At 47.1% G+C, this 25,469-nt stretch overlaps 1 protein-coding gene and 1 pseudogene across 1 annotated transcript; one reads left to right on the plus strand and one right to left on the minus strand.

Moving 5' to 3' along the window:
- Window positions 1-6,672: 6,672 nt before the first annotated feature.
- On the minus strand, window positions 6,673-12,356 carry LOC130863166 (harmonin-binding protein USHBP1-like; annotated as a pseudogene).
- Window positions 12,357-14,454: 2,098 nt separating this feature from the next.
- Window positions 14,455-22,420, plus strand: LOC130863167 (ankyrin repeat and LEM domain-containing protein 1-like). The gene is made up of 4 exons (XM_057753066.1): window positions 14,455-14,684; window positions 21,661-21,820; window positions 21,915-22,044; window positions 22,248-22,420. The coding sequence occupies exons 1-4, from the start codon at window positions 14,455-14,457 to the stop codon at window positions 22,418-22,420; spliced, it is 693 nt and encodes a 230-aa protein (XP_057609049.1).
- Window positions 22,421-25,469: the final 3,049 nt, after the last annotated feature.

The raw sequence follows: 25,469 nt of genomic DNA on the forward strand, positions 1-25,469 counted from the left end.
TATTTATTTTTGGTCCACTTTTCATTCAATATAGAGATCTTCAATTTCCATGAACTTATATATGCTTTCCTTTCTTTCGTTGTTGATATTCTCTAATGGTCTGATAGATACAGGGAATTGTTTCAATTTTCTTGTGTCTGTTGAGACTTGCTTTATGTTTAAGTATGTGGTCCGTTTGGGAGAAAATTCTTTCGGATACGGTTGAGAAGGTGCACCCTTTTGTGTTTAGGTGGAATGTTCTGTAAATATCTGTTAGGTTTATTTGATTTAAAACTTCAGTTAATCCAGAGTTTATTAATTTTGTCTGCATGACCTGCACACTGATGACATGCACATTGGTGAGAATGAGGTATTTAAGTTCCCAAATATTAGCATGTGGAAATTAATTATGTGTTTTAAGCTATAGTAATGTTTATCTTAAAATATTACTTAGGGCATAGATGTTAAGAATTGAGGCCGGTCGGTGGTGGCACATGCCTTTAATCCCAGCACTCGGGAGGCAGAGGCAGGCGGATCTCTGTGAGTTCGAGGCCAGTCTGGTCTACAAGAGCTAGTTCCAGGACAGGAACCAAAAGCTACAAAGAAACCCTGTCTCAAAAAAATCCAAAAAAAAAAATTAAATGATGGCCAGGTGGTGGTGGTGCAGACTTTTGACCCCAGTTCTTGAGAAACAGAGGGAAGCAGATCTCCGTGTGCTCAAGGCCAGCCTAGTCTACAAGAGCTAGTTCCACTACAGGCTCCAAAGCTATGGAAAACCCAGTCTCGAAAAATTTTTAAAAAATTGAAATGTCATCTTTGTGGTGTGTCTTTCCCCATCTCTTTTGATTAATTTTGGTTTGAGGTCAATTTTGTTAGGTATTAAAATAGCTACATCAGTTTGTCATTTAGGTACATTTGATTGGAAGATTTTTTTTCCAATCCTTTACCCAGAGGTAATGTCTATAATTAATGTTGAAGTTTCTTTCTTGTATGTAGCAGAAAAATGGATCCTGTTTCTGTATTCTGAGTATTTTTACTAAGGATATGAAAGCAATGATACAGAGAAATATCAAATGATTAATTCTTGTTATTTTGCTGAATGTTTATGTTATTGTACATGTATGTCCAGAAGTGTGCGTTGAGGAGTGTGTATGTGTGTGTGTGTGTGTGTGTGTGTGCATTTGAGTGTTCAACGCTTCACTAAGAACATAATCTTCTAATGAACAGAAACAGGATATATTGGAGGAAAGACAACAATCCCTGCTGAAGCTGAGGGATCTGGTCACCAAACATACAGAATTGGCAGAAAAGCTGCAGAATCCCTTCGCTGTCTCCCAGATGAGGTAGGATCCCAGGCCATGAAGAGGGAGTTATATCAAATAGTTCCCCAGTACCTGAATCTCTGTCCTATTTGGGTTCCTGGCCATTTGCATGGCTTTTCAGTCAAAGCCAGGGAAAGAACATCTGAGAGTATTGGGCTGGCTCAGTCAACAGAAATGTCTGCACAGGAAGCAATATGTGTTATCCGTTAATCTTTCTGAATTGTGTGCATTTCTTCAATTCTGAGTGCTCTCGTGTGTTCTGAGTGCATTGATCCGTCCTATGGTAGTCCCAGACCTAATAGAGGCAGTGTTAATTGTGCAAGACGGTGTCTCCTCCTGCCACTTTATTTTCCTCCAGGAGTATCACCTTTAGAGATAAAATCCTACACTTGGACAGATTAGCATACAGCACCTTCTTATTGATTATGGGTTCTCTGTAGTTTGCATCTGTTTCCTGTAAGAAGGTTTCTCTGGAATTAGAATCACATTTAGAGTTTGACATGTTAAATCCAAGGAAGTTTCTGTGCTGAAGGAGGAAGCCCAGCCTTCACTGCAGTGTTGTGTTTGCTCCCCTAGAGGGCCTCATACAGTTAATTTTTCAGGTTGCTCACAGTTTCCTGGCATCTGTTCAAGGCCTGTGACCCAGACACTGCTATGCTGCTGTTTTATTTTCAAAAGAATGTATCTAAACTAGTGGAGTAATGGTCTGTTTTTCTAGTTCACCACAGTGTGTATTTCTCAGCTCACTTTCTACCAGTTTTAAAGGTGGAGAAAAAAAGAAACTCGGGTGCTGTCTTATCCTTGAAGAAGCAAGGAGTGAATGAGCCCAACTCAAATGTAATGCTGGATTTCCCAGTTGAGTAGAGCTGGTGGGAGCTCAAAAGCTGGCAGGGCAGGTCCCCAATAGACCTGTGTCCCAGCTGTTTTCCTCCCCTAATATGAAAACCTCCAGCATGATCTGGAACAGGCCACAGTCCAGGATGAGAGCCTCCTGCAGACAGACCTGCTGCAGCAGGAGCCCTGAGTGTGCCAGGCCAATGAGCCACCATTGACTCCTGTCCCCTGCAACCTTGGCATTTATGGGATGGGTTTTCTTCCTTGACCTTTGTTTCCCAAGTGTGGACAGTCCCTGGTTTTGTCTAGGCTGTAGTCCAGTGAGGTTTCCTGTGCATCTGATTGCCTTTCCTTCTCTGACAGCTCTGCTTTTGAGAACTGAGGAGGCTGAAGGAAGCTTCACACATTCTCCACTCGAGCAGCAACACCTACTGAGAAGCAGACCCCTCCTTATATCTGTAAACTAACCAGTGAGGAAAATCTCCACCTACTGCAGGGGATCCATCCCCAATCTGATTCATGTTATGTTGGTGCATTATTCCTGGAGAAAGGAAGTCATCAGAAAGAAGCCTGAGATTCAGAGGACCCACCAAGAATTACTCGGAATCCTGACATCAATCAGCAGGTGGACCCTGAGTGGCGCACTGCAGCATGGGGAGGATATGCTGCTGAGCAAGGCTTACTCTGCCAGTTTACTCTCTGTCTTTAGTAAGCCGGCTGAGCCCTCGATATGTGGTGAGTACTCTCACAAGAAAGACTGTACTGATGCCGTGCTGTAGTCTATACACACCACAGGGAAAAGAACAGGATTCCCTCTCCTGTGCAGTGCTGAGGCGGACTCCATGTCACATGAAAGTGTTGCTGAAGATAACGCACTACAGAGACTACAACATCCCTCACCTGTGTTAGGCATTGGATAATCCATAAAGAAAATGTCTGGGGATTCTCCAGATACACATCCTGGACTGGCATGTCAGTCCTGAGAAAGGGTCTATAGAGGAGGTCTGGTCACCTTTGGTGTCTTTAGGGAGCCAGATGCTCTTGATGGATTTTTTTGGATTTAGAGCTAGAGAATATTTTTAGCTTAATTGGAGCAAGGGTTATGGTTTTGGGTTTGGTTTTCATTTGCTTGGATTTTTTTTCTTTGCTTTGGTTTAAATTTTGTTGTTAATTTTTAAATAATTTATTCTTGTTTTAATAGTTGGCTAAGGCTCTACACTGTATATACTGACTACCCTTTCTAAAGCCCCTATTGAGTATAATGAGAATTTTTTATGAATAAAATCAATTTTCGACTCCTCAGTTTTACAGCCCTTCTTGAGTCAGATGTGGGGTTGCTCTCCTGTGACTCCAGAACTCATGGGCAGAGATGGATTTGTGCATGTTCCAGGAGCCTTGGTTACACAGTGAGTTCGCCTCCAGGCAGGTCTACACAGGTCTACACAGGAGGGTAGTACCTTGGATGTGAATGACATAGCCTACTCAATGCTTTATGACCCTGACTTTATGTTAACAGCCAGATTTAAGAGAATGTAATGAAGAAGGGCTCTGGAAAGAAAAGGACTTCCCGTTCTGCACTACATTAGTTCTATCCCAGTGTCCAATCTCAATTGCCCATTGAGATCGTGGGATAACAAACCAGTGAACGTGGCCTTTGAAATGCATGAGCACAGTGTGCCTACAGCAGAGGGGAACTGCTGAGCTGCAAGTATGGATTCTGGAGAATCTCCAGAATTCTCCCTCCTAAACCATGTCTGTCACATTGGGAAGCTGTAGAGAAAGGGCCTGCTCCAGCACCGTCATCTACTTACAGTAGAAATATTGGGAACAGAGTCAGAAGGATTCATTCAAAGCTCTGAAATGGTCCTACCCATTGGTTTATGTCACAAAAACACTTGATAAAATTCCATAAGGCTGTCTCATATAGGATACTCACAACATCATTTCATCGACTAAATTTAAGAAGTGTGAGTTTAGGGTTTAGAGAGATTGTTTGGTAGTTAAGGGCACTTGGGTTAGGTTCCCAGCTCCATAAAGGGGCTCACATCCTTTTGAAACTAAAATTTTAGGGGACACAATACCTTCTGACGTCAGTACCAAGCATGCATGTAGAGCATATACATGCAGAGAAAACATTCACACAGAGGCATACATGTAAAAATAAATGTGAGTGTTACAAACTAACTTAATGCTACAAGGAAGACGAGAAACCTCGTCTACTTTTACTATTAAATAATATCTCCAGTTTTTTCTCAGGTTATCTCAGAATTTAGCATACTACATTTTCATCAAATACCAAGGTTGCTGATTTTATTTTTTCTAATAAGATCAAATTTCCTCAATACCATAGAGTTAAAGCTTGATTATAAATATCCAACAGTATAAAAAGGTACAAGAAAAGGGAAGGGAATGGTGAAAAATGTATAGCTCAATAAAAACAAGAAAAAAAGAAAAAAAGAGGTACAGTTATCGTAACTGCTTCCTCTTTTTTTAACGTTAGTCAGTTTGTAGACTAGTTTCAATGCTATTTTTCAGTGTGAATTACGATAAAGAGTAGTACAGGTCTGAATCATCAGAACTTTGGTAATGCTGTAGCATTTCAAAATATTTAACTATCCACCAGGAGTCCCTGTGTAGGTGCTGAGAAGTTCCATCTGGACGGGTGAGTGTATGCTATCCTGGGGCAGACTGTCCCGGTAGAGAGCACAAACGCCCCTCCCCCAGCTCCTGCTGCAGCTCTGCCTGCGCCCTACTTCCCTTGGTCCCTGACTCATTGGGGCTACCAGGAGTCCCTGTGCAGGTGCTGAGAAGTTCCATCTGGACTGGTGAGTGTGTGCTATCCTGGGGCGGACTGTCCCGGTAGAGAGCACAAACCCCCCGACACTAAGGCTACCCAACCAGAGCAGTGAGTGCCTGCCTAGAGGGCAGGCCTCAGCAACCCCCAAAAGGGAGCGCAGGCACCTCCAGCTTGTACTGCAGTGTCGCCTGTGTTCTACTCGACCCCGCCCTACACCTTGCATTCAGCCTTCTTTCTGCGGGTCATTGGAATACCAGGCATCCCTGTTTTGGTGTTGAGGAGTTCATCTGGTAGGGAACGGTTCCTGCCCCTACACTGAGGAGATACACCCAGAGAGTTAGTCACAGCAAAGACTGGTCCAAAACACCAGGCCTCTCCTGGCTACATTTGAAGGAAGAGATGGGTAGGCCCCAATGCAAGAATTCCCCCAACAACTTGAAAGGCAACGTGACATCACCAGAATCCAGGAATCCCGAAATAAGAAGTGTACACCCTAATCCAGAAGAATTAGAAGAATTCGACCCAAAAGTGAATTATATGAAAATAATAGAGGACCTTAAACAGGAGGGGAAAAACTGCCATAATCAATTAGAGATTACAAACAAAAAGGTATAGGAAATGAATAAATCTCTCAAAGATACCCAAGAAAACCAAGAGAAACAAGAAAAAGTAATCAAACAGGTAAGGGAAACGGTTCAAGACTTGAAGAATGAAGTGGAAGTAATAAAGAAAACACCGAGGGAAGGATGGAGATGGAAAATTTGGATAAACGATCAGAAACTACAGAGTCAAGTACCACCAACAGATTCCAAGAGATAGAAGAAAGAATCTCAGACACTGAAGATACCATAGAGAAAATAAACTCTCTGATCAAAGAAAACAGCATAACCAACAAATTCTCAACACAAATATTTTGTTTGTTTTTTGAGACAGGGTTTCTCTGTAGCTTTGGAGCCTGTCCTGGAACTAGCTCTTGTAGACCAGGCTGGCCTCGAACTCCCAGAGATCTGCCTGCCTCTGCCTCCTGAGTGCTGGGATTAAAGGCGTGCACCACCACCGCCCAGCAACTTACAGAATCTTAAGGAAAACCTAATCAGGAGGAGAAACTCCTATGCATCCCTCAAAACCTCAACTCCAGCGCTTGGGAGGCAGAGGGAGAAGGATCTCTGTGAGTTTGAGGCCAGCCTGGTCTATAGAGTAAGTTCCAGGACAGGCTCAAAAGCTACAGAAAAACCCTGTCTTGGAAAAAACAAACAAACAAACAAACAAAAACCTCCTCAATTCTAATTCTTCATATAAGAAGCCAACTGCCTATTGCTGTGGGATAATGCTTTTGTACACTGTAAAGATCTGTCACTCATATTGGTTTAATAGAACGCTGATTGACCAGTATCCAGGCAGGAAGTAGAGGCAGGGCAACCAGACTAGGAGAATTCTGGGAAGAGGGAAGGCAGAGAGTCAGTCACCAGCCAGACTCAGAGGAAGTAAGATGAGAATGCCTCATTGATAAAAGGTACCAAGCCACGTGTCTAAACATAGACAGGAATTATGGGTTAATTTAAATTGTAAGAGCTAGTTCATAATTAACTTTAGCTAAAGGCCAAACAGTTTATAATTAATATAAGCCTCCATGTTTCTTTGGGACTGAATGAATACAGGACCAGGTGGGACAGCCATCCAAGGGAAACCCTGCTTGCCTCTGTTCTCCAATGACATCATCAAGAGTGTGTTGTGACATTGTCAACACATTCCTACCTGAGTAGCCACCAGGTCCTGCTGGATCTGAGGCTTCTCTAGCCGAGGTAGGGCTGGGCCAGGTTGTATTTCCAGAATGGCCTGCACTGTTGCTTCTGCGTGGGGCATAGTGGGCCAGGGTGTGGTGTCAGGGCTGAGTGCCGGGGGGATCTTCACCAGAGCCCAGTGTTCCCGGAGATGCTGGATATAGCCATGGAGCTGAGCAGCCAGTTCCTCTGGTGTAGGCTTGTCCACACTGCTGCCCTCAGGGCTACAGGAGACAGGAGGGAGATCGTGATACATAATTGTCCCCACGGGGCAGTCTTCCAGCAGATAATATGGCAGCTGCTGGGGCTCAGTCCACAGAGAGCTTGCCCAGCATGCATGTGGCTCCATCCCGGCTCTCAGGAGGTGGAGGCAGGAGGGTCAGATACATAGCAAGGTGGTGGAACCTAGATGGTAGGAAGACCACCAGGGGAGTTTGTATGTAATTATGTGGTATGCACAGTCCGTACTGGACACTGAGGCTGCACGGACAGCTGAGACGCTCTCTGCAGTGAGTTCACAGGTACCGCGACAGACGGCAGAAAAAGGGCATTGCTCACCCTGCCAGGCCCCCACAGGGCTTTACAGTGCCTCCTTGCTTTAGGGCTACACCATGCCGGGGCACTTCCTGCTCTCTGCTTCCTGTTGCCATGATGGATTGACACTTCTGAAGTCAAAATCCAAAATTTAATAATTTTTCTTTTCACTGATTTTTCCCTCCAGCTTTAGAGGTTGAAACCAGAGTCTATGCATCTATGTGAGACTACGTGGTGATTTGCTTGTATGTTTGGTGTTGTATTTATTTATTTGAGACAGAATCTCACTGTGTAGACCAGTATGGCCTAGAACTTGCTATGTAGACCAGGCTGACCTTGAGCTCCTCAAACTCTGCCTCCTGAGTGCTGGGATCAAAGGTTTGTGTCGCCACACTTGGTGTCACTGAATGGCCTATTCCAGTCAGGCCCCATGACAGGGACATTACATCCCCATATGCAGCAGGCTCTGGGACATGCACCCCATAGTTCAGCATAGCTCTTGTGCTTCCTGAGGGTACCTGGGCCAAGGTATCTCTCCATCCATAGCAGCTTCCTTCTCAACCAGCAGCCTAGATGCCTCTATCTCTGCAGCCTGCAGGTCACTCTTGGTGGCTCCAGCTCCAGCAGTCGTCAGAGTGAGCAGCACTCCATTTGCCTCCTCACAATCCTCACTGTGGGACAGGATCTGAGTGTTTCAGCACTCAGTCCCAGCCCAGTAAGAGGTAGGCAGAACTCTATGGATTCAAAGCCAGCCTGGGCCACATAGCAAGTTCCAGGCCAACCAGGTCAACTATACAGTGAGACCCCATTTCAAATAAAAATACCACAAACCACTAAAAGACAGCCCCCACCCTACATACTTTATGGGTCAGAACAAGACCTCATGGTAAGGCCCTGTGCCTTCTGAAGGTCCTATGTCCCTCTTTACATAGGCTCATCTTGGGATGCAGCCCCGCTCCACTCCCAGCCACCACCGTCATTGGCAGTAGGCACAGACCTGTATTGCAGGGCCAGGCACAGGGTTGTGGTCTCAGCCTCCCACTGGCCCAGCTGCATACTAAGTCTCTCACAGCGGCCCTTGTGACCCTTGAGCACAGCCAGCAAGAGGCGGTTGAAGCACTTCAACTTCTCAATGCTTCTGCCTCCAAAGAAGAGCAACAGTGAATATGAGTGAGGCCCCAATCAGCCAGAGCCCAGTTTCCTCCCCTCCATCTCTCTCACAAACCAGGGGCAGAAGGCATGGTGCCCTTAAAAGCTCAGCAGCTTCAGGAAGTCCCTGAAACTAAGCAGATTCACTAGGATCCTCCCTGTTGGGGTAAGAAAAGTTCTTCTGAGACCAGCTGATTATAGTTGCAATGATGACTAGAGGTCAGACCAGATGCCAGACAAGGTTTAGACCAGAGTCACTTGGATGGGACACTCTCCAATGTGCTGAGCTGCCTTCAGGCTGTGAATTGCACTCCAGGCTCTCAGCTTTGTGAGCTGTCAGCCATGCCGGTGTGGGCTTTGGTGATGCAGCTGTCTTTGAGTCATTTCTGCTCATGTATGTAACCTTTCACTCATGATCCTATATGGAAACTCATTGGTGGACTAAGTTGAACTTTGGTGGTGTCTGTACTCTCGTGTGTCATGGCTCCCTACCTGGGATGAGTTGATGTGTACAGTATCTCCCCAGGAAAAGTTTTGTCACACACCACTAGGGAAGCCATAAAGCACACATTGAAGCTTACCCAACACTGGAAAAGCAGAGGACATTACCGCCTAGACTCTGAAGACTTCAAAGACTTCAGACTCACCTGAGGTGCCCAGGGCTGCCCTTCTGCCCCAGAACTGCTGGAGTTGCTGCTGTTTGTACACCCTGCTCTGAGGAGGGGCGTGGGCAGGAAGCCTCCAGCTGCATCAGGGAATCTTCCAGTTCCTGCACCTGCCAGTGATGGAGGATCAGACTGTGGCTTCACCTACAGACAGTTCTGTCAGCAGCAGGAACCCAGCCAAGCCCTGTCCATATGACGTGAGACAGGTCCCCAATTGCCACTCAACACGTACCCCCCCCCAACCTGGGGACTGCAGCTACTAGCAGGGGGTGGGGGAGGGAGGGACAGCTCTACTTTTTTTAGGATTTATTTATTTTTATTATTTTATGTACATCAGTGTTTTGCCTGCATGCATGTCTGTGTGAGGGTTTTGGGTTGCTGGGAACTGGAGTTACAGGCAGTCGTGAGCTGTCAAGTGGGTTCTGGGACCTGAACGTGGATCCTCTGGAAAAGCAGCCACTGCTCTTTTTTCCTTTCTAAATTTTTAAGAGACTCAGTGTTTCTCTGCGTTGTCTGGATCTCCCCAACTCAAGCCACCCTTCTCCCTCAGTCTCTCATGTAGCTGGAATTTCTCTCTCTCTCTCTCTCTCTCTCTCTCTCTCTCTCTCTCTCTCTCTCTTCTTTCTTTCTTTCTTTCTTTCTTTTTTTTTTTGCTTCTTTGTTTTTTCGAGACAGGGTTTCTCTGTAGCTCTGGAGCCTGTCCTGGAACTAGTTCTTGAAGGCCAGGCTGGCCTCGTACTCACACTCACAGAGATCCACCTGCCTCTGCCTCCCCATTGCTGGGATTAAAGGCGTGCACCCTGCGTGCAGCTGGTATTTCAAGTGTGCACCACCACACTCTGGAAGGAGAATTTCATTTCTGTGTTGGTGAGAGGAGTCTCAGCAAACTAAGAGCGGAGGAGTCTAGGCAGGGTTTTGCTCCCGTCCAGTCTGTTTTCCTTCTCTTTTGAGACAATGTTTGCTTATCTTGTCCAAGCTACTGTTAAATTGTGATTCTCCTGTCTCAGCCTCTGAAGTTCTTAGCATTGCAGGCTTGTTCCACTATAGATGGGTTTGACATTTCCCATCATCTGCCCATTTCCGGTCCCCTTCACCACTTCTCTGCTGTCACCCCACCCCCACCATCAGGGGCGTGGTCTACCACCAGACTGTTCCTCCCACAGTCAGCAGATGCAGCAGGTCCAGTTCCCCTCAGGACACAGATCCCTCTGCGTTCCCACCACACACAAAGCACAGCGGTAAATCCTGCTCCACCGCCACATCCTGAATACTGTGGTGGTCCCCCACTTGCCGCCATCTCCCCGACTCTATCCCAGCCACAGTGACCTCAGGATCTGCTGGTTCTGTCACTGTGACATCAGCTACAGTCATTTGGGAAGAGGAAACTAAAAGTTGAGAAAATGTTTCCCTCAGATAGACCTGCGGACATTTCCTTGATGACTAAGGTGGGAGAGCCTAGCTCACTGTGGGTGGGGCCATACCTGGGCTGGTGGTCCTGGATTCTATAAGAAAGCAGGCTGAGCAAGCCAGGAAGCAGCACCCTCCATGGCCTCTGCATCAGCTCCTGCCTCCAGCTCCCTGCCTTGAGCTCCCACTCCGGCTTCCCTCAGAGTTTTAAGATGAGAACAACAACAACAACAAACCTCTTCCTCCCCAGTTGCTTTTAGTTGTGGTGTTTTATCACAAATAGAAACCCTAAAACAGGATTATTCGGTGGTGTGTGTGCGTGTGTGTGTTTGTATGTGCAGTACCCAGGGCCTCATACTCTTCAGGCAAGGCCTCTATCGCCAAGGTACTCAGAACCTTAAAAAAAAAAAAAAAACAAACAAGCAGGCTGGCCTTCAACTCAATCTACATCGGTGAATTGACCTTGGTTGTGGCTGAGCAGTCTTTCACTTGAGATTGTCTCTCCTCAGCTTCTAGAGCACTGAGATCATGGGGTGCACCCTGCCTGGCTTCTTTCTGACCTTCAGTCTGGGCCTCAAGACCCCTCTTTTACTTTGCTGTTTTCCTTGGTCCCTTCTCTGGCATGGTTTTCATTGCTCCACATTGGTTTGTTGGCTGAACAAATGTGTTCGGGAGGCAGGATCTGTCTGTCCCCAGTCAGATGCTCACCTGTCTCTGCAGGGTCTCCTTCTCTGCCTGGGCATCCTTCAGGGAAGCTTGAGCGCAAATCAACTCCTCCTTCCGGCTGCCCAGGGCCAGCCGCAGCCAGGCGTTCCTCTCTATGAGGCTACCTGCCTCCTGCTGTCGCGACCCGGCTTCTTCCTGACTACTAAAGGACCCAGGTGTCCCCTGGCCACTGTCTTCTCCTTCCACTGGCCCTGCAAAGCTTAGGGAGTAGTGGCGCCAGGCGGCCATGGTGGCCTCAGGGGAGCTCAGCCTGCTCTGATGTCTCAGCAGGGCCAGTGTCCTGGGTGGCTGCCTGCGGGCTCAGGGGGCTTTCCACCTCAGCCTTTCACCCTTCTTCTGGCTTCACGGCTAGGGCCCCATGGGATCCCACACAATAATCATCCTCAGGCCTGTGAAGACAACCGGGACCCCAACTACCTGAGGCTCAGCAGGGGCTTTGGGGCTAGATCTCAGAGTCCCTGGGAAGGGTGAGCAGGCAGTGAGCTGCGTGGCTGAGGAGGAAAGGGAAGGGAAGGGAGAGGATGGAGGAGAGGAGGCAAGAGGAAGCTAAGGCAGATGTGTGGGGGGCGGCAGCTTTGTGAGGGGCACCTGATGGAATAGAAGCACTAAATTCATCCTACCGGCTCCCGGGTCTCTGCAGGTCAGGACTAAGGAGTTCCGGAAGCAGCTCGAGTTTGGCCTCGAATCTCCCACTGGTGGTCTCTGCCTCCTTTGAACTCTCAGCCACTGGGTCCAGCTCCCCCTGCAAATGACACCCCATACCGAAGGCTCTCAGCCGTCAGGTCCAGCTCCCCCTGAGAATGACACCCCATCCCGCAGGCTCTCAGCCACTGGGTCCAGCTCTCCCAATAAATGACACCCCATCCCGCAGGCTCTCAGCCACTGGGTCCAGCTCTCCCAATAAATGACACCCCATCCCGCAGGCTCTCAGCCACTGGGTCCAGCTCTCCCTATAAATGACACCCCATTCTGCATTCTCTCTGCTGTCAGGTCCAACTCCCCCTAAGTATGACTGCTCGCCACCACTGTAGGTTCTCAGTGAAGCAGGCTCACTCCTGGGCTCCGGGATCCATGGAATTGGGCACAGCAGGAAGAGGAGCACACTTATGGGTGGAGGATGCCTCCCTCGGCGACTTCGGGGCCCTGTGGCCTGGGCACTCATGGCTTCTTCCACCCCTGATCACTGCCTGCTCTCAGATTCCCTTTGTCGGCCTGGATCCTTGGTTCCCCCCTTAGGAGTTTTGGGTCAACTGCATCGATTGAACACATTTGAATATTTGACTGCCTCACGTGATGGCACTTACTCTTGTACATTTGCCCCAACCTCTTGCCCTCTTCTCTACATGACAATCCTTTTCTCTCAGCTGCCTGAAGGCATCGCTCTTATCTGTGCCCCCTCTCCCCTATGGAGGCATGGGATAGGGATCCCAAGAATCTGTTTTCTTCCCAGGACTCTCCTAGCACCAAACTCCCTCTCGTGTGTGTGTGTGTATGTGTGTCCACCCTCCGCTCTGCTCCAGGGCACCCTGGGAAAGGCCTGAGACCCTGGGCGCATCTCAGGTCACCCTGGCTATGAGGCTGCACTGGCCAAGGCTCGTCTGGTACGGGCTGAGAAACAGGAAGGCCCCTGCCCTGGTCACGTGGACAGTTATTGTCTTGTTTCCTTCTCCAGGATGTCAGCTTCCTACAGAACGGGGACAGGGTGGGGTAGGGGACTCTTGTCCCACTCCAAGATAACAGCTACCCCCGTATTCCAAACCTTTGGTCCCTCCATTTCCTCAGGTTTTCTGTGTTCCCATGTTCAGCGGGGCTCACTCCACCGTAATATCATTTATTATTATTATTTTTATTTATTTATTTTATTTTACTTTTTGTTTTTTGAGATAGGGTTTCTCTGTGGTTTTGTAGCCTGTCCTAGAACTAGCTCTTATAGACCAGGCTGGTCTCGAACTGACAGAGATCCGCCTGCCTCTGCCTCCCGAGTGATGGGATTAAAGGCGTGCACCATCACCGCCCGGCTTATTATTATTTTTATGTGTTTCTAAAACAAAAACCCTGTAGGAGTGGGCTCCAGCATTGAAATAAAATTATGTCTTTCATTCCTTTGCTTTTTTCATTTGTGTTTGTGGTGGGTAAGCTGCATGCTCTTCTCCTTCCACCATGCAGGTCTCCGGGATAGAGTCAGGTCTTCGGGTTTGGGGTGCCTGCCTCTGTTCACCACGCTACAATGTTTCTCTTCAACAAGAAGGTCCGCTCTTCCCACAGAGCCGTACTTGTCTGCGTCAGAAGGCTCCGGTGGGACATTGAGCCTGTCCACAGTGTGTCTCCTGGCTTTTCTTTTTACTTTTTCTTTCCATCATGGTTTTTAGAAGAGTCTCGTATAGTGCGCGATAACTTGAGCTCCCAATCTTCATCTTCTGACCTCTGGGGTGCTGGAATGACAGGTGTGCACTATCAGCCCCCATTGCGATAATATTGGATGAGTGTCAACATATGTAAAATAAGAACAAAAATAAGCCGGGCGGTGGTGGCAATCTCCTTTAATACCAGCACTTAGGGGCCATAGAGCACTTGGGAGTTCAAGATCAGCCTGGTCTACAAAGAGAGTTCCAGAACAGCTAAGACAGAGAAGCCCTGCCTCAAAAAAAAAATCGATCAATAAATAGGTGGATAGATATAGATAAATAAACAAACAAACAAGCAGAAATAAATAGTTGAGAGAGCCTTTGGCAAACCCAAGCCAAGCCAAACCCTATCCTGTCAATCATCAATCAGCCCCACCCAGGTCAGTTTCCTGCCCTATCACAGCAGCATCTTTGACAACTGTTGTCTGCTGAATCCAGAACTACAAGCTCCCCCCAATCTTGCTTAAGTCAACTCTGGACCACACCCATTCCCAATAATACCCTATCTCAGTCCCACTCCTGCCGGTTATACTCTAATTTATATCTCCGGGATCGCCTCAGCCTATCAGCGTCCAGGTCCTGAGGTTCCTGGAACTACATTTCCCAGAAGGCGTCACCGCAACTCCGCACAAACTTCCGGTCAGGAAGATGCCGGCTATCTAGAACCCTGTGCCTGGCTGCGGTACCTAGGCTGCAGAGTGGAACCTGGCTGTGTGACCGCGCGCGAGCTTTGTGTCGCTGTGATCAAACTTCGATCCGGCTTGCTGCAGCTCTAGGTTCGTTCTGCTTGAGGAGCTGGGGTCTGTGGAGTCCCGAGTCGGAGACATCGCAAGAAACGTGCATCTATTGCGCGGTATGCGACTTGGATGGCGTCTGCCTCCCACAGACCTGACCACCCGAGTCCGCGCCAAGCTCTCGTGCACGATCCAGTCACTCACGCGCTGTAGCCTCGGGCGACAGAAACCCAGACACAAGCTCGCCAAAGCCAGCAAGGCAAGTGGGGCGCTCAGGAAAGGCTTCAGGCACAGCTGGATCCAGGCGCCCAGAAGTGACTTAGGCGGTCAGCCAGGAGTCTCTTCGCGCAGGCGCCGCCCCAGGGGGAAAAGGGGGCATGAAAAGCCTTCAACTGTATGTTCTCAGCTTGGCAAACCCATTAGGTCTCTTTTCCTTTTCTGTCTCTTGGAACTCTCAAGTGTGGGAGCCACTGAAGGCCTTACTGGGTCAAATACCCATCTCTGAGTATTGCCGGTGACCAGGCAGCTGTGTTTATTGGCCCAGTGAAGGGCAGAGACAGTGTTTGCCCTGTTACAAGAGGTGTAAAGCTAAGATTGGGGCACAGTTCATTTGATGGAGTGCTGTGGTTCTGGGTGGAGTGCTTACCCAGCACGCATGAGGCCCTGGGCACCACATACACCGGGTGCTGCAACCTCAACATGCAGAAGGTGGATGCCGAGGGCCAGGGTTACCAGGTCACTCGAAGCCATGTATGTTATGTATGTGAGTTAGCGGCCAGCCTGGGCTACACGAAACTGTGTCACAAACAAAAAAGAAGGCAAATGAAAAAGCTGTTCTTTACTTCTCCTGTGGGTGGTTCCTGGCCTCACTCTTTTATTTATTGAGCTCTACATTTTTCTCTGCTTTCCTCCCTGTCTCTCCCCTCCCTCTTTCAACCCTCCCCCAAGGTCCCCATGCTCCCAATTTACTCAGGAGATCTTGTCTTTTTATACTTTCTACTTCCCATGTAGATTAGATCTATGTAAGTCTCTCTTAGCGTCCTCATTGTTGTCTAAGTTCTCTGGGATTGTGGTTTGTAGGCTGGCTTTCTTTGCTTTATATTTAAAAACCACCTATGAGTGAGTACATGTGATAGTTGTCTTTCTGTGTCTGGGTTACCTCACTCAAAATAATGTTTTCTAGCTCCATCCATTTTCCTGCAAAATTCAAGCTGTCGTTATTTTTTTTCTGCTGTGTAGTACTCCATTGTGTAAATGTACCACATTTTCCTTATCCATTCTTCGATCAAGGGACATTTAGGTTCTTTCCAGGTTCTGGGTGTGACAAACAAAGCTGCTATGGACATAGTTGAGCACATGTCCTTGTGGCATAATTGAGCATCCTTTGGACATATACCCAAAGTGGTATTACTGGGTCTTGGGGAAGGTTGTTTCCTAATTTTCCGAGAAATCACCATACTAGCCGGGCGATGGTGGCACACGCCTTTAATACCAGCACTCGGGAGGCAGAGGCAGGCAGATCTCTGTGAGTTCGAGACCAGCCTGGTCTACAGAGCTAGTTCCAGGACAGGCTCCAAAGCCACAGAGAAACCCTGTCTCAAAAAACCAAAAAAAAAGAAAAAAAAAAGAAATCACCACACTGACATCCAAAGAGCCTGTACCAGCTTGCATTCCCACCAGCAATGCAGAAGTGTTCCCTTTTCCCCACAACCTCTCCAGCATGAGCTGTCATCTGTGTTTTGGATCTTGACCATTCTTACAGGTGTGAGATGGAATCTCAGAGTTGTTTTGATTTGCATTTCTCTGATGACTAAGGATGTTGAACATTTCCTTAAGTGTCTTTCAGCCATTTTAGATTCCTCTGTTGAGAATTCTCTGTTTAGGTTTGTACTCCATTTTTTTTTAATGGATTATGTGTTCTTTTGGTGTTCAATTTCTTGAGTTTTGTATATTTTGGAGAACAGACCTCTGTCTGATGTGGGGTGGTGAAGATCTTTTCCCATTCTGTAGGCTGTCGTTTTGTCTTATTGGCCGTGTCCTTTGCTTTACAGAAGCTTTTCAGTTTCAGGAGGTCCCATTTATCATAGGCATACTGACAGGTGTAAGATGGTATCTCAAAGTTGTTTTAATTTGCATTTCCCTTATCCCTAAGGAGGTTGATCATGACCTTAAGTGTCTTTTGGCCATTTGAATTTCTTCTGTTGAGAATTCTCTGTTCAGTTCAGTGCCCCATTTTTAATTGGGTTAATTAGCATTTTAAAGTCTAGTTTCTTGAGTTCTTTATATATTTGGAAGATCAGAACTTTGTTTGTTGCAGAGTTGGTGAAGATCTTCTCCCAGTGAGTGGGTTGCCTTTTTATCTTAGTGACAGTGTCCTTTGCTTTACAGAAGCTACTCAGTTTCAGGAGGTCCCATTTATTCAATGTTGTCCTTAATGTCTGTGCTGCTGGGGATAAATGTAGGGAGTGATCTCCTGTACCCATATGTTGTAGAGTACTTCCCACTTTTTCTTCTATCAGGTTCAGTGTGTTCAGACTAATATTGAGGTCTTTAATCCATTTGGACTTGAGTTTTGTGCATGGTGGTAAGATTTGGATCTATTTTCATTCTTCTACAGGTTGACAACCAGTTCTACCAGCACCATTTGTTGAAGATGCTCTCTTTTTTCCATTGAATACTTTTAGCTCCTTTATCAAAAATCAGTTGTTCATATGTTTGTGGCTTAAAATCAGGGTCTTATCCTCGGTTCCATTGATCGACTTTTCTGTTTTTATGCCAATACCAAGCTGTTTTCAATACTGAGGCTCTGTAATAGAGTTTGAGGTCAGGGATGGTAATGCCTCCAGACGATCCTTTATTATATAAGATTGTTTTGGCTATACTGGGTTTTTTGTTTCTCCATATAAAGTTGATTATTGTCCTCTCAAGATCTGTGAAGAATGTTGATGGGATTTTAATGGGGATTGCATTGAATCTATAAATTGCCCTTGGTAGAATTGCCATTTTTACTATGTTGATCCTCCCAATCCAAGAGCAAGGGATATCCTTCCATTTTCTGGTATCCTCCTCAATTTCTTTCGTCATAGACTTAAAGTTCTTGTCAAATAGATCCTTCACTTCCTTGGTTAGAGTTACCCCAAGATATTTTATGCTATTTGTGGCTATCGTGAAGGGTGATGCTTCTCTGATTTCCATCTCTGCTTCCTTATCCTTTGTGTATAGGAGGGCAACTGATTTTTTGGAATTGATCTTGTATCCTGCAACGCTACTAAAGGTGTTTATCAGCTGAAGGAGTTCTTTGCTGGAGTTTTTGGGGTCGCTTATGTACACTATCATATCATCTGCAAATAATGAAAGTTTAACTTCTTCCTTTCCAATTTGAATCCCTTTGATCCCTTTATGTTGTCTTATTGCTATTGCTAGAATTTCAAGCACTATATTAAAGAGGTATGGAGAGAGTGGACAACCTTGTCGTGTTCCTGATTTTAGTGGAATAGCTTTGAGTTTCTCTCCATTTAATATGATGTTAGCTGATGGCTTGCTATAAATAGCTTTTATTATACTTAGGTATGACCCTTGTATTCCTAATCTCTCTAAGACCTTCATCATAAAGGGATGTTGAATTTTGTCAAATGCTTTTTCAGCATCTAATGAAATGATCATATGGTTTTTTTTTTCATTTTATTTATGTGATGCATTACACTGATAGATTTTTGTATGTTGAACCAGCCCTGCATCTCTGGGATAAAGCCTACTTGATCATAATGGATAATTTTTCTAATGTGTTCTTAGATACGGTTTGCCAGTATTTTATTGAGTATTTTTGCATCGATGTTCATGAGTGAGATTGGCCTGTAGTTCTCTTTCTTGGTTGTGTCTTTGTGTGGTTTTGGTATCAGAGTAACTGCAGCTTCATAAAAGGAATTTGGCAATGACTTCTCTGTTTCTATATTGTGAAATACATTAAGGAGTATAGGTATTAGGTCTTCTTGAAGTTCTGGTAGAATTCTGCATTGAAGCCGTCTGGACCTGGGCTTTCTTTGGTGGGGAGGCTTTTTATAACAACTTCTAATTCTTTGCGACTAACAGGTCTATTTAGATTGTTCACCTGGTCCTGGTTTAACTTTGGTATATGGTACTTATCTAAAAAAGTGTCCATTTCTTTTACATTTTCCAATTTTGAGGCATTCAGGTTTTTGTAGTAAGATCTAATGATTCTCTGAATTTCCTCTGTGTCTGTGGTTATGTCTCCCTTTTCGTTTCTGATTTTGTTAATTTGCGTATTCTCTCTCCGCCCTTTGATTAGTTTGGATAGGGGTTTATCAATCTTATTGATTTTCTCCAAGAACCAGCTTTTTGTTTCATTGATTCTTTGGATTGTTTTCTGTGTTTCTATTTTGTTGATTTCAGCCCTCAATTTGATTATTTCCAGTTTTCTACTTCCCTAGGTGAGTCTGCTTCTTTTTTTTTTAAAGCTTTCAGGTGGGCTATTGAGTCTCCAATGTGTGCTTTCTCCGTTTTCTTTAAGTGGGCACTTAATGCTATGAACTTTCCTCTTAGCACTGCTTTCATAGTGTCCCATAGGTTTGAGTATGTTGAGTCTTCGTTTTCATTGAATTTAAGAAAGATTTTAATTTCTTTATTTCTTCCTTGATCCAGGTGTGGTTCAGTAGTTGAATGTCCAGTTTCCATGAGTTCGTAGGCTTTCTGGGGATAGCATTGTTGTTGAATTCTAACTTTAATCCATGGTGATCTGATAAGACACAGGTGGTTACCGATATTTTTTTGTAGCTGTGTAAGTTTGCTTTGTTACCGAGTATGTGGTCTATTTTCGAGAAGGTTCCATGCGCTGCAGAGAAGAAAGTATATTCTTTCTTATTTGAGTGGAATGTTCTATAGATGTCTGTTAAGTCCATTTGATTCACAACCTCCCTTAATCCTCTTATTTCTCTGTTAGGTTTCTGTTTGATTGACCTGTCCATTGGTGAGAGAGGAGTGTTGAAATCTCCTACTATTAGTGTGTGTGGTTTGATGACTGCCTTGAGTTTCAGTAACGTTTCTTTTACATAAGTGGGTGCTTTTATATTAGGGGCATATATATTCAGGATTGAGAATTCATCCTGGTGAATTGTTCCTGTTATGAGTAAAAAATGTCCCTCTCCATCTCTTTTGATTGATTTTAGTTTGAAGTCAACTTTCTTAGAAATTAGTATGGCCACACCTGCTTGTTTCTTAGGTCCGTTTGCTTGATAAACCTTTTCCCAGCCCTTTACTCTGAGTAGATGTCTGTCTTTGTGGTTGAGGTGTGTTTCTTGTAAGCAGCAGAATGTTGGATCCTGTTTTCGAATCCAATCTCTTAGCCTGTGCCTCTTTATAGGTGAGTTGAGTCCATTGATATTAAGTGATATTAATGACCAGTGGTTGTTAACTCCGGTCATTTTTCCTTTCTCTCTTTCTTTCTTTTGGTAGTAGAGTTTGTGTGTTTCCCTTCTTCAAGTTGTGCTGGTGAAGGGTCATTAGATGTCTGAGTTATTGTGGGCATTGTTGGACTCCTTGGGTTGTGATTTTCCTTCTATTACTTTCTGTAGGGCTGGATTTGTGGCTACGTATTGTTTAAATTTGTTTTTATCCTGGAAAATTTTGTTTTCTCCATTTATAGTGAACGAAAGCTTGGCTGGGTACAGTAGTCTGGGCTTGCATCCATGGTCTCTTAGTTTCTGCAGCACATCTATCCAGGACCTTCTGGCTTTCATGGTTTCCATAGAGAAATCAGGTGTAAGTCTGATAGGTTTACCTTTATAGGTAACTTGACCTTTTTCCTTTGCAGCTCTTAATATTCTTTCTTTATTCTGTATGTTTTGTGTTTTGATTATTATATGACGAGGAGATGTTTTTTTTGATCCAGTCGATTCGGTATTCTGTATGCTTCTTGGACCTTCAAAGGAATATCTTTCTTAAGGTTGGGAAAGTTTTCTTCTATAATTTTATTAAATATATTTTCTGGACCATTGAGCTGAACTTCTTCTCCTTCTTCTATCCCTATTATTCTTAGGTTTGGTCTTTTTATTGTGTCCCAGATTTCCTGAATGTTTTGTGATGAGAATTTGTTGGTATGCTGTTTTCTTTGATCAGAGAGTTTATTTTCTCTATGGTATCTTCAGTGTCTGAGATTATTTCTTCTATCTCTTGTAATCTGTTGGTGGTACTTGTCTCTGTAGTTCCTGTTCGTTTATCCAAATTTTCCATCTCCATCCTTCCCTCGGTTTGTGTTTTCTTTATTACTTCCACTTCATTCTTCAAGTTTTGAACCATTTCCCTTACCTGTTTGATTACTTTTTCTTGTTTCTCTTGGTTTTCTTGGGTATCTTTGAGAGATTTATTCATTTCTTCTACCTTTTTGTTTGTAATCTCTAATTGATTATGGCAGTTTTTCACCTCCTGTTTAAGGTCCTCTATTATTTTCATATAATTCACTTTTGAGTCGAATTCTTCTAATTCTTCTGGATTAGGGTGTACACTTCTTATTTCGGGATTCCTGGATTCTGGTGATGTCACGTTGCTTTTCAATTTGTTGGGGGAATTCTTGCATTGGCGCCTGCCCATCTTTTCCTTCAAATGGAGCCAGGAGAGGCCTGGTGTCTTGGATCAGTCTTTGCTGTGACTAACTCTCTGGGTGTATCTCCTCAGTGTAGGGGCAGGAACCGTTCCTTTGCAGATGAACTCCTCAACACCAAAACAGGGATGCCTGGTATTCCAATGACCCGTGGAAAGAAGGCCAAATGCAGGGGTAGGGTGGGGTCGAGTAGAACACAGGCGACACTGCAGTACAAGCTGGAGGTGCCTGCGCTCCCTTTCGGGGGTTGCTGAGGCCTGCCCGCTAGGCAGGCACTCACTGCTCTGGTTGGGTAGCCTTAGTGTAGGGGGGTTTGTGCTCTCTACTGGGACAGTCCGCCCCAGGATAGCACACACTCACCAGTCCAGATGGAACTTCTCAGCACCTGCACAGGGACTCCTGGTAGCTCCAATGAGCCAGGGACCAATGGAAGTAGGGGGCAGGCAGAGCAGGTCCAGGAGAGCACAGCAGACACTGCAGCCCCAGCAGCAGGGGCCCGCGTTCCCTGGCAGGGACCTTGAGGCCTGCCCTCTAGTCAGGCTCTCACTGCTCTGGACGTTTTATTTTCTGTGCGTGTGTCTGTATGTGCACATGTGGAGGTCTAAAGGTAACTTCTGGGAACTGATTTTTCTCCTCCATCGTGTGGGTCATCAGGGTTGGCAGCGTCAGGGTTGGCAGCTGGCTCCTTCACCGTCTGCACCACTCTGTTCCTAGGCAGACGCAGGGACTGCCTGCCCGAGCCTCCTCCCTCACACTGGCCGAGTGTCTGCAATGTTTCGTGGGAGCCATCTTCTACGTGGGCAACGGGACCCGTGCCCGGCCGGATGCCCACCTCTGGGAAGCCCTCGGCTACTGTGAACACCCAGGGAAAAATGTGAGGACAAGGGGCAGGAGTGGTCAGGCCTGCCAGTCTTCAGACAGTCGGAGGGCAGAAGGCTTAGGACCCGACTCCTGATTCCACCCCCTAGGCCTGTCCCAAGGTACGCCGGATCTTAGACATCTGGGCCAGCGGCCGAGGTGTCCTTTCCCTACACTGCTTCCAGCACACGGTGGCCATGGAGGCGTACACGCAGGAGGCCTGCCTGTTGGACGCACTAGGTAAGGTTCGGGCTTTTAGGGCTGAGGTCTCAGGGAAAGTGAGCTCTGAATTCCCTCACTGTTCATGTTCATTCCCATGGTGGGTAGTTACTGAGCGCCACCTGCATACCTAGAACACGCCTGTCGAAATATAGTCTGTGCCGCTTGTTGTGGAGGAGGGGTGGGTGGAGGCCACGCCATGACTTTGCCTCTGATCTGTCCAGGTATCCAGACACTGACCAACCAGAAACAGGGCCACTACTATGGAGAGGCTGCCTACTGGCCACCCACGAAGCGGCGGCGCTTGGGGGTGTATCTGCTGCACCGCGCTCTGCTAGTTTTCCTGGCTGAGGGGGAAGGAGAGCTGAGGCCGCAGGACATCCAGGCCCGAGGCTGAGTGCTGAGGACATGATCGTGAACCATGAGCCATGGGGTCCCCAGCTGGGTCCCCAGCTCTGGCTTTAGAGGCTTGGTGTGTGTATGTGTGCTGAAGTGTGTGAGTGATGCTGCGTCTGGGTGCTCCTGGATAGGTGGTGAGCTCCCATTGTGTGTGCGGGGCAAACCAGCCGAGGGGCAGAAGGGCCTCTAGAACGTTCTACTTTCAGGCCAGACGTGTTAGTGGTGGCCTACCACCACAACCTCGGGAGGATGGGGCAGGAGGATTGCTAGTTGGAGATCAGCCTGGAGACTGGAAACTGGCATACATTTGTATTCGGTTAGAGGCCTCTGAGTGTGTTTAGTGGCGACAATCCTTCCCCTGTGGGTGTCCACCCTCCAGGGCCCAAATATGCTCTTGGGAGAGCATCGAGGGTCAAGCAAGGCTGCAGAGCTCAGACTGACTGGGAGCGGAGTGTGTGTGCATGTGCGTGTGTGTGTGTGTGTGCGTGTGTGTGCGCGCGCGCGCGCACACGCGCGCGAGTACACCTATAGTGTTCCTAGGAATGCCTTACCCCTCCGCAGTCCTGTGCTGTGTCTAGCCCCTTGCCCTCTAAGCATACAGGCAGCCTGAGGTTGTGGCCTGCCTATCCGGTCCTCACCCTTCTCCATCACCAAGTGGCTGCCTTCCTCCAAGAGCTTCAGGAAAGCCCACAGCAGGATCTGCAGGCACATGGGGAAGTCCCTCCTGCTGTCCACCCTTCAGCCCCACCCAGATGGATCTCCAGGATGGCCCGCCACCCTGCTGGAACCTCACCAGGTATTCATTCACTCGGTTAACACCCATTAAGCGCCTACAGTATGCCTGAGGTAGGACTTCTCAACCTTGGCTCTGTGGACCGCTTGGGGTTGCGTCTCTGCTGTAGGACATCGCGTGTGTTTTGTAGGGTGCTGGGCGTCCCCCCTCTCAGGATACAAGGGAAACTCTGCCCTCTTCCACCAGAAGGTTGCCCACCTGTCTTGGGTCACACCACCTGGAAGCGCCACTGAGGAAGATCAGTCCTCCAGATCGCCCAGCTGACATCCCTGCTCAGGCAGAGACCACGCTCACCATAAGTCACACCCACTTAAAGCAAGCCACAGCAAGGCTTGTAGCCTAGGAACCATACTCACCTGGAAGCTGTGGAACTGCGGCCGCCCCCTTCACTTGGACATAGATTGAGGCATCTGAGGGCCATGCCTCCCGGTGCCACGCCCCCAGATTCTCCATGCAGCTGGCTGCTGCTTCGAAATGGCGGCCTTCTGTTTCACTCAGATGCTACCTGATGGCGGTTGTGGCCAAGAAACCAGGTTCCCAGCTCAAATACTTTTTTTGTTTGTTTTTCTTTTGCTTTTTTTGAGACAGGATTTCCCTGTGTTGTCCTGGCTGTTCTAGAACCCGCTCTGTAGACCAGACTGGCCTCAAACTCACAGAGATCCGCCTGCCTCTGCCTCTGGAGTGCTGTTATTAAAGGCGTGTGCCACTGCCTGGCTCCAGCACAAATTCTTTTCGATTATTTTTATTTCATGTGCACTGTGTTTTTGTCTTCATGTACGTCATATGAGGGTGTCAGAGTCCCTGGAACTGGAGTTATTGTTATGAACTGCCATGTGGGTGCTGGGAATTGAACCCTGGTCCTCTGGAAGAGCAGCTCAATGCTCTTAACCGCTGAGTCATCTCCCCAGCCCCAGCACAAATTCTTTTTTTTTGTTTTTGTTTTTTTGTTTTTTTGTTTTTTTTTTTTTTTGATTTTCGAGACAGGGTTTCTCTGTAGCTTTCTGGTTCCTGTCCTGGAACTAGCTCTTCTAGACCAGGCTGGCCTCGAACTCACAGAGATCCGCCTGCCTCTGCTTCCCGAGTGCTGGGATTAAAGGCGTGCGCCACCACCGCCCAGCCCCAGCACAAATTCTTAATGTCACTGTGGAGCTGGCAAAAGGAGAATCAGTCGTTAGCAAGGGTTTAGAGCCACAAGGGCCTGAGATGTCTGGGTGCTGGCCTAGCCTGCAGGAGCCTTTGGAGGTGTAGGGGATGGGGCGGGGGAAGAGGGAAGGAAAGATGGATATTGTGATAGGTGTGTGCCTGGCCAGCCTGAGTTGCACGTGGAACTCAGTCTCAGTATAATATAACACTGACTTTGTGGTTTAGTGTCCTTAGACAAGGGGCTGGCCATTTCTGCTCATTGCCTTCCTTAGAAAATGTTTTGGATTCCTTGAGCTAGCGGAGCAGGATTGTAGAATCCTGCCAGGAGGTCAGGAGTTCAAAGCCAGTTCAATATGCAGTGTGTTTACAGTCACCTTCAGGTTGCTCACAGAGCACAGCCGCTGCACTGTCTCCATGCTGGGAGTGCGGGCCCAGCCTGTCATGTTGCTGTCTCATGCAGCCTGCGGTGCTGACTCCCTCTCCTGCCTCATTGTTTCACCTGCATTTGGGGACAGTCCGCAGGGGACCTTGTCCTTTTGTGTCTGGAGCTTCCTGTGAGGTCAGGGCTACCCTGGCCAGGAGTTTAGATGCCCGGCAGAAGGAGCACACTTTGAGTGGTGGCTGCTTGGCCTGGGGTGCCAGGATCTGGGGTGCAGCTGCTGCAGTGCCCTGTTTGTCTTCCTGGATGGGGGCAGTGGCAGCTGCAACCTCAGGACTGAGGATGTGCCCTGCAGCAGTGTCTGACAGCCCCAGCTCTCACTTTAGTGTGTGTGTGAGTGTGTGTGTGTGTTCTATCTGACAGCCCCAGCTCTCACTTCAGTGCATGTGTGTGTGAGTGTGTGTATGTGTTCTATCTGACAGCCCCAGCTCTCACTTCAGCATGTGTGTGTGTGTGCTTGTGTGTGTGTGTTCTATCTGACAGCCCCAGCTCTCACTTCAGTGTATGTGTGTGTGAGTGTGTGTATGTGTTCTATCTGACAGCCCCAGCTCTCACTTCAGCATGTGTGTGTGTGTGCTTCTGTGTGTGTATGTGTTCTATCTGACAACCAACTCTCGTTTCAGAGAGTGTGTGTGCATGTGTGTCTGTATGCTTGTGTGTGTGTGTTCTGAC

This window comes from Chionomys nivalis, chromosome 20 (genome assembly GCF_950005125.1).
Source record: "Chionomys nivalis chromosome 20, mChiNiv1.1, whole genome shotgun sequence".
NCBI classification, from domain to species: domain Eukaryota; kingdom Metazoa; phylum Chordata; class Mammalia; order Rodentia; family Cricetidae; genus Chionomys; species Chionomys nivalis.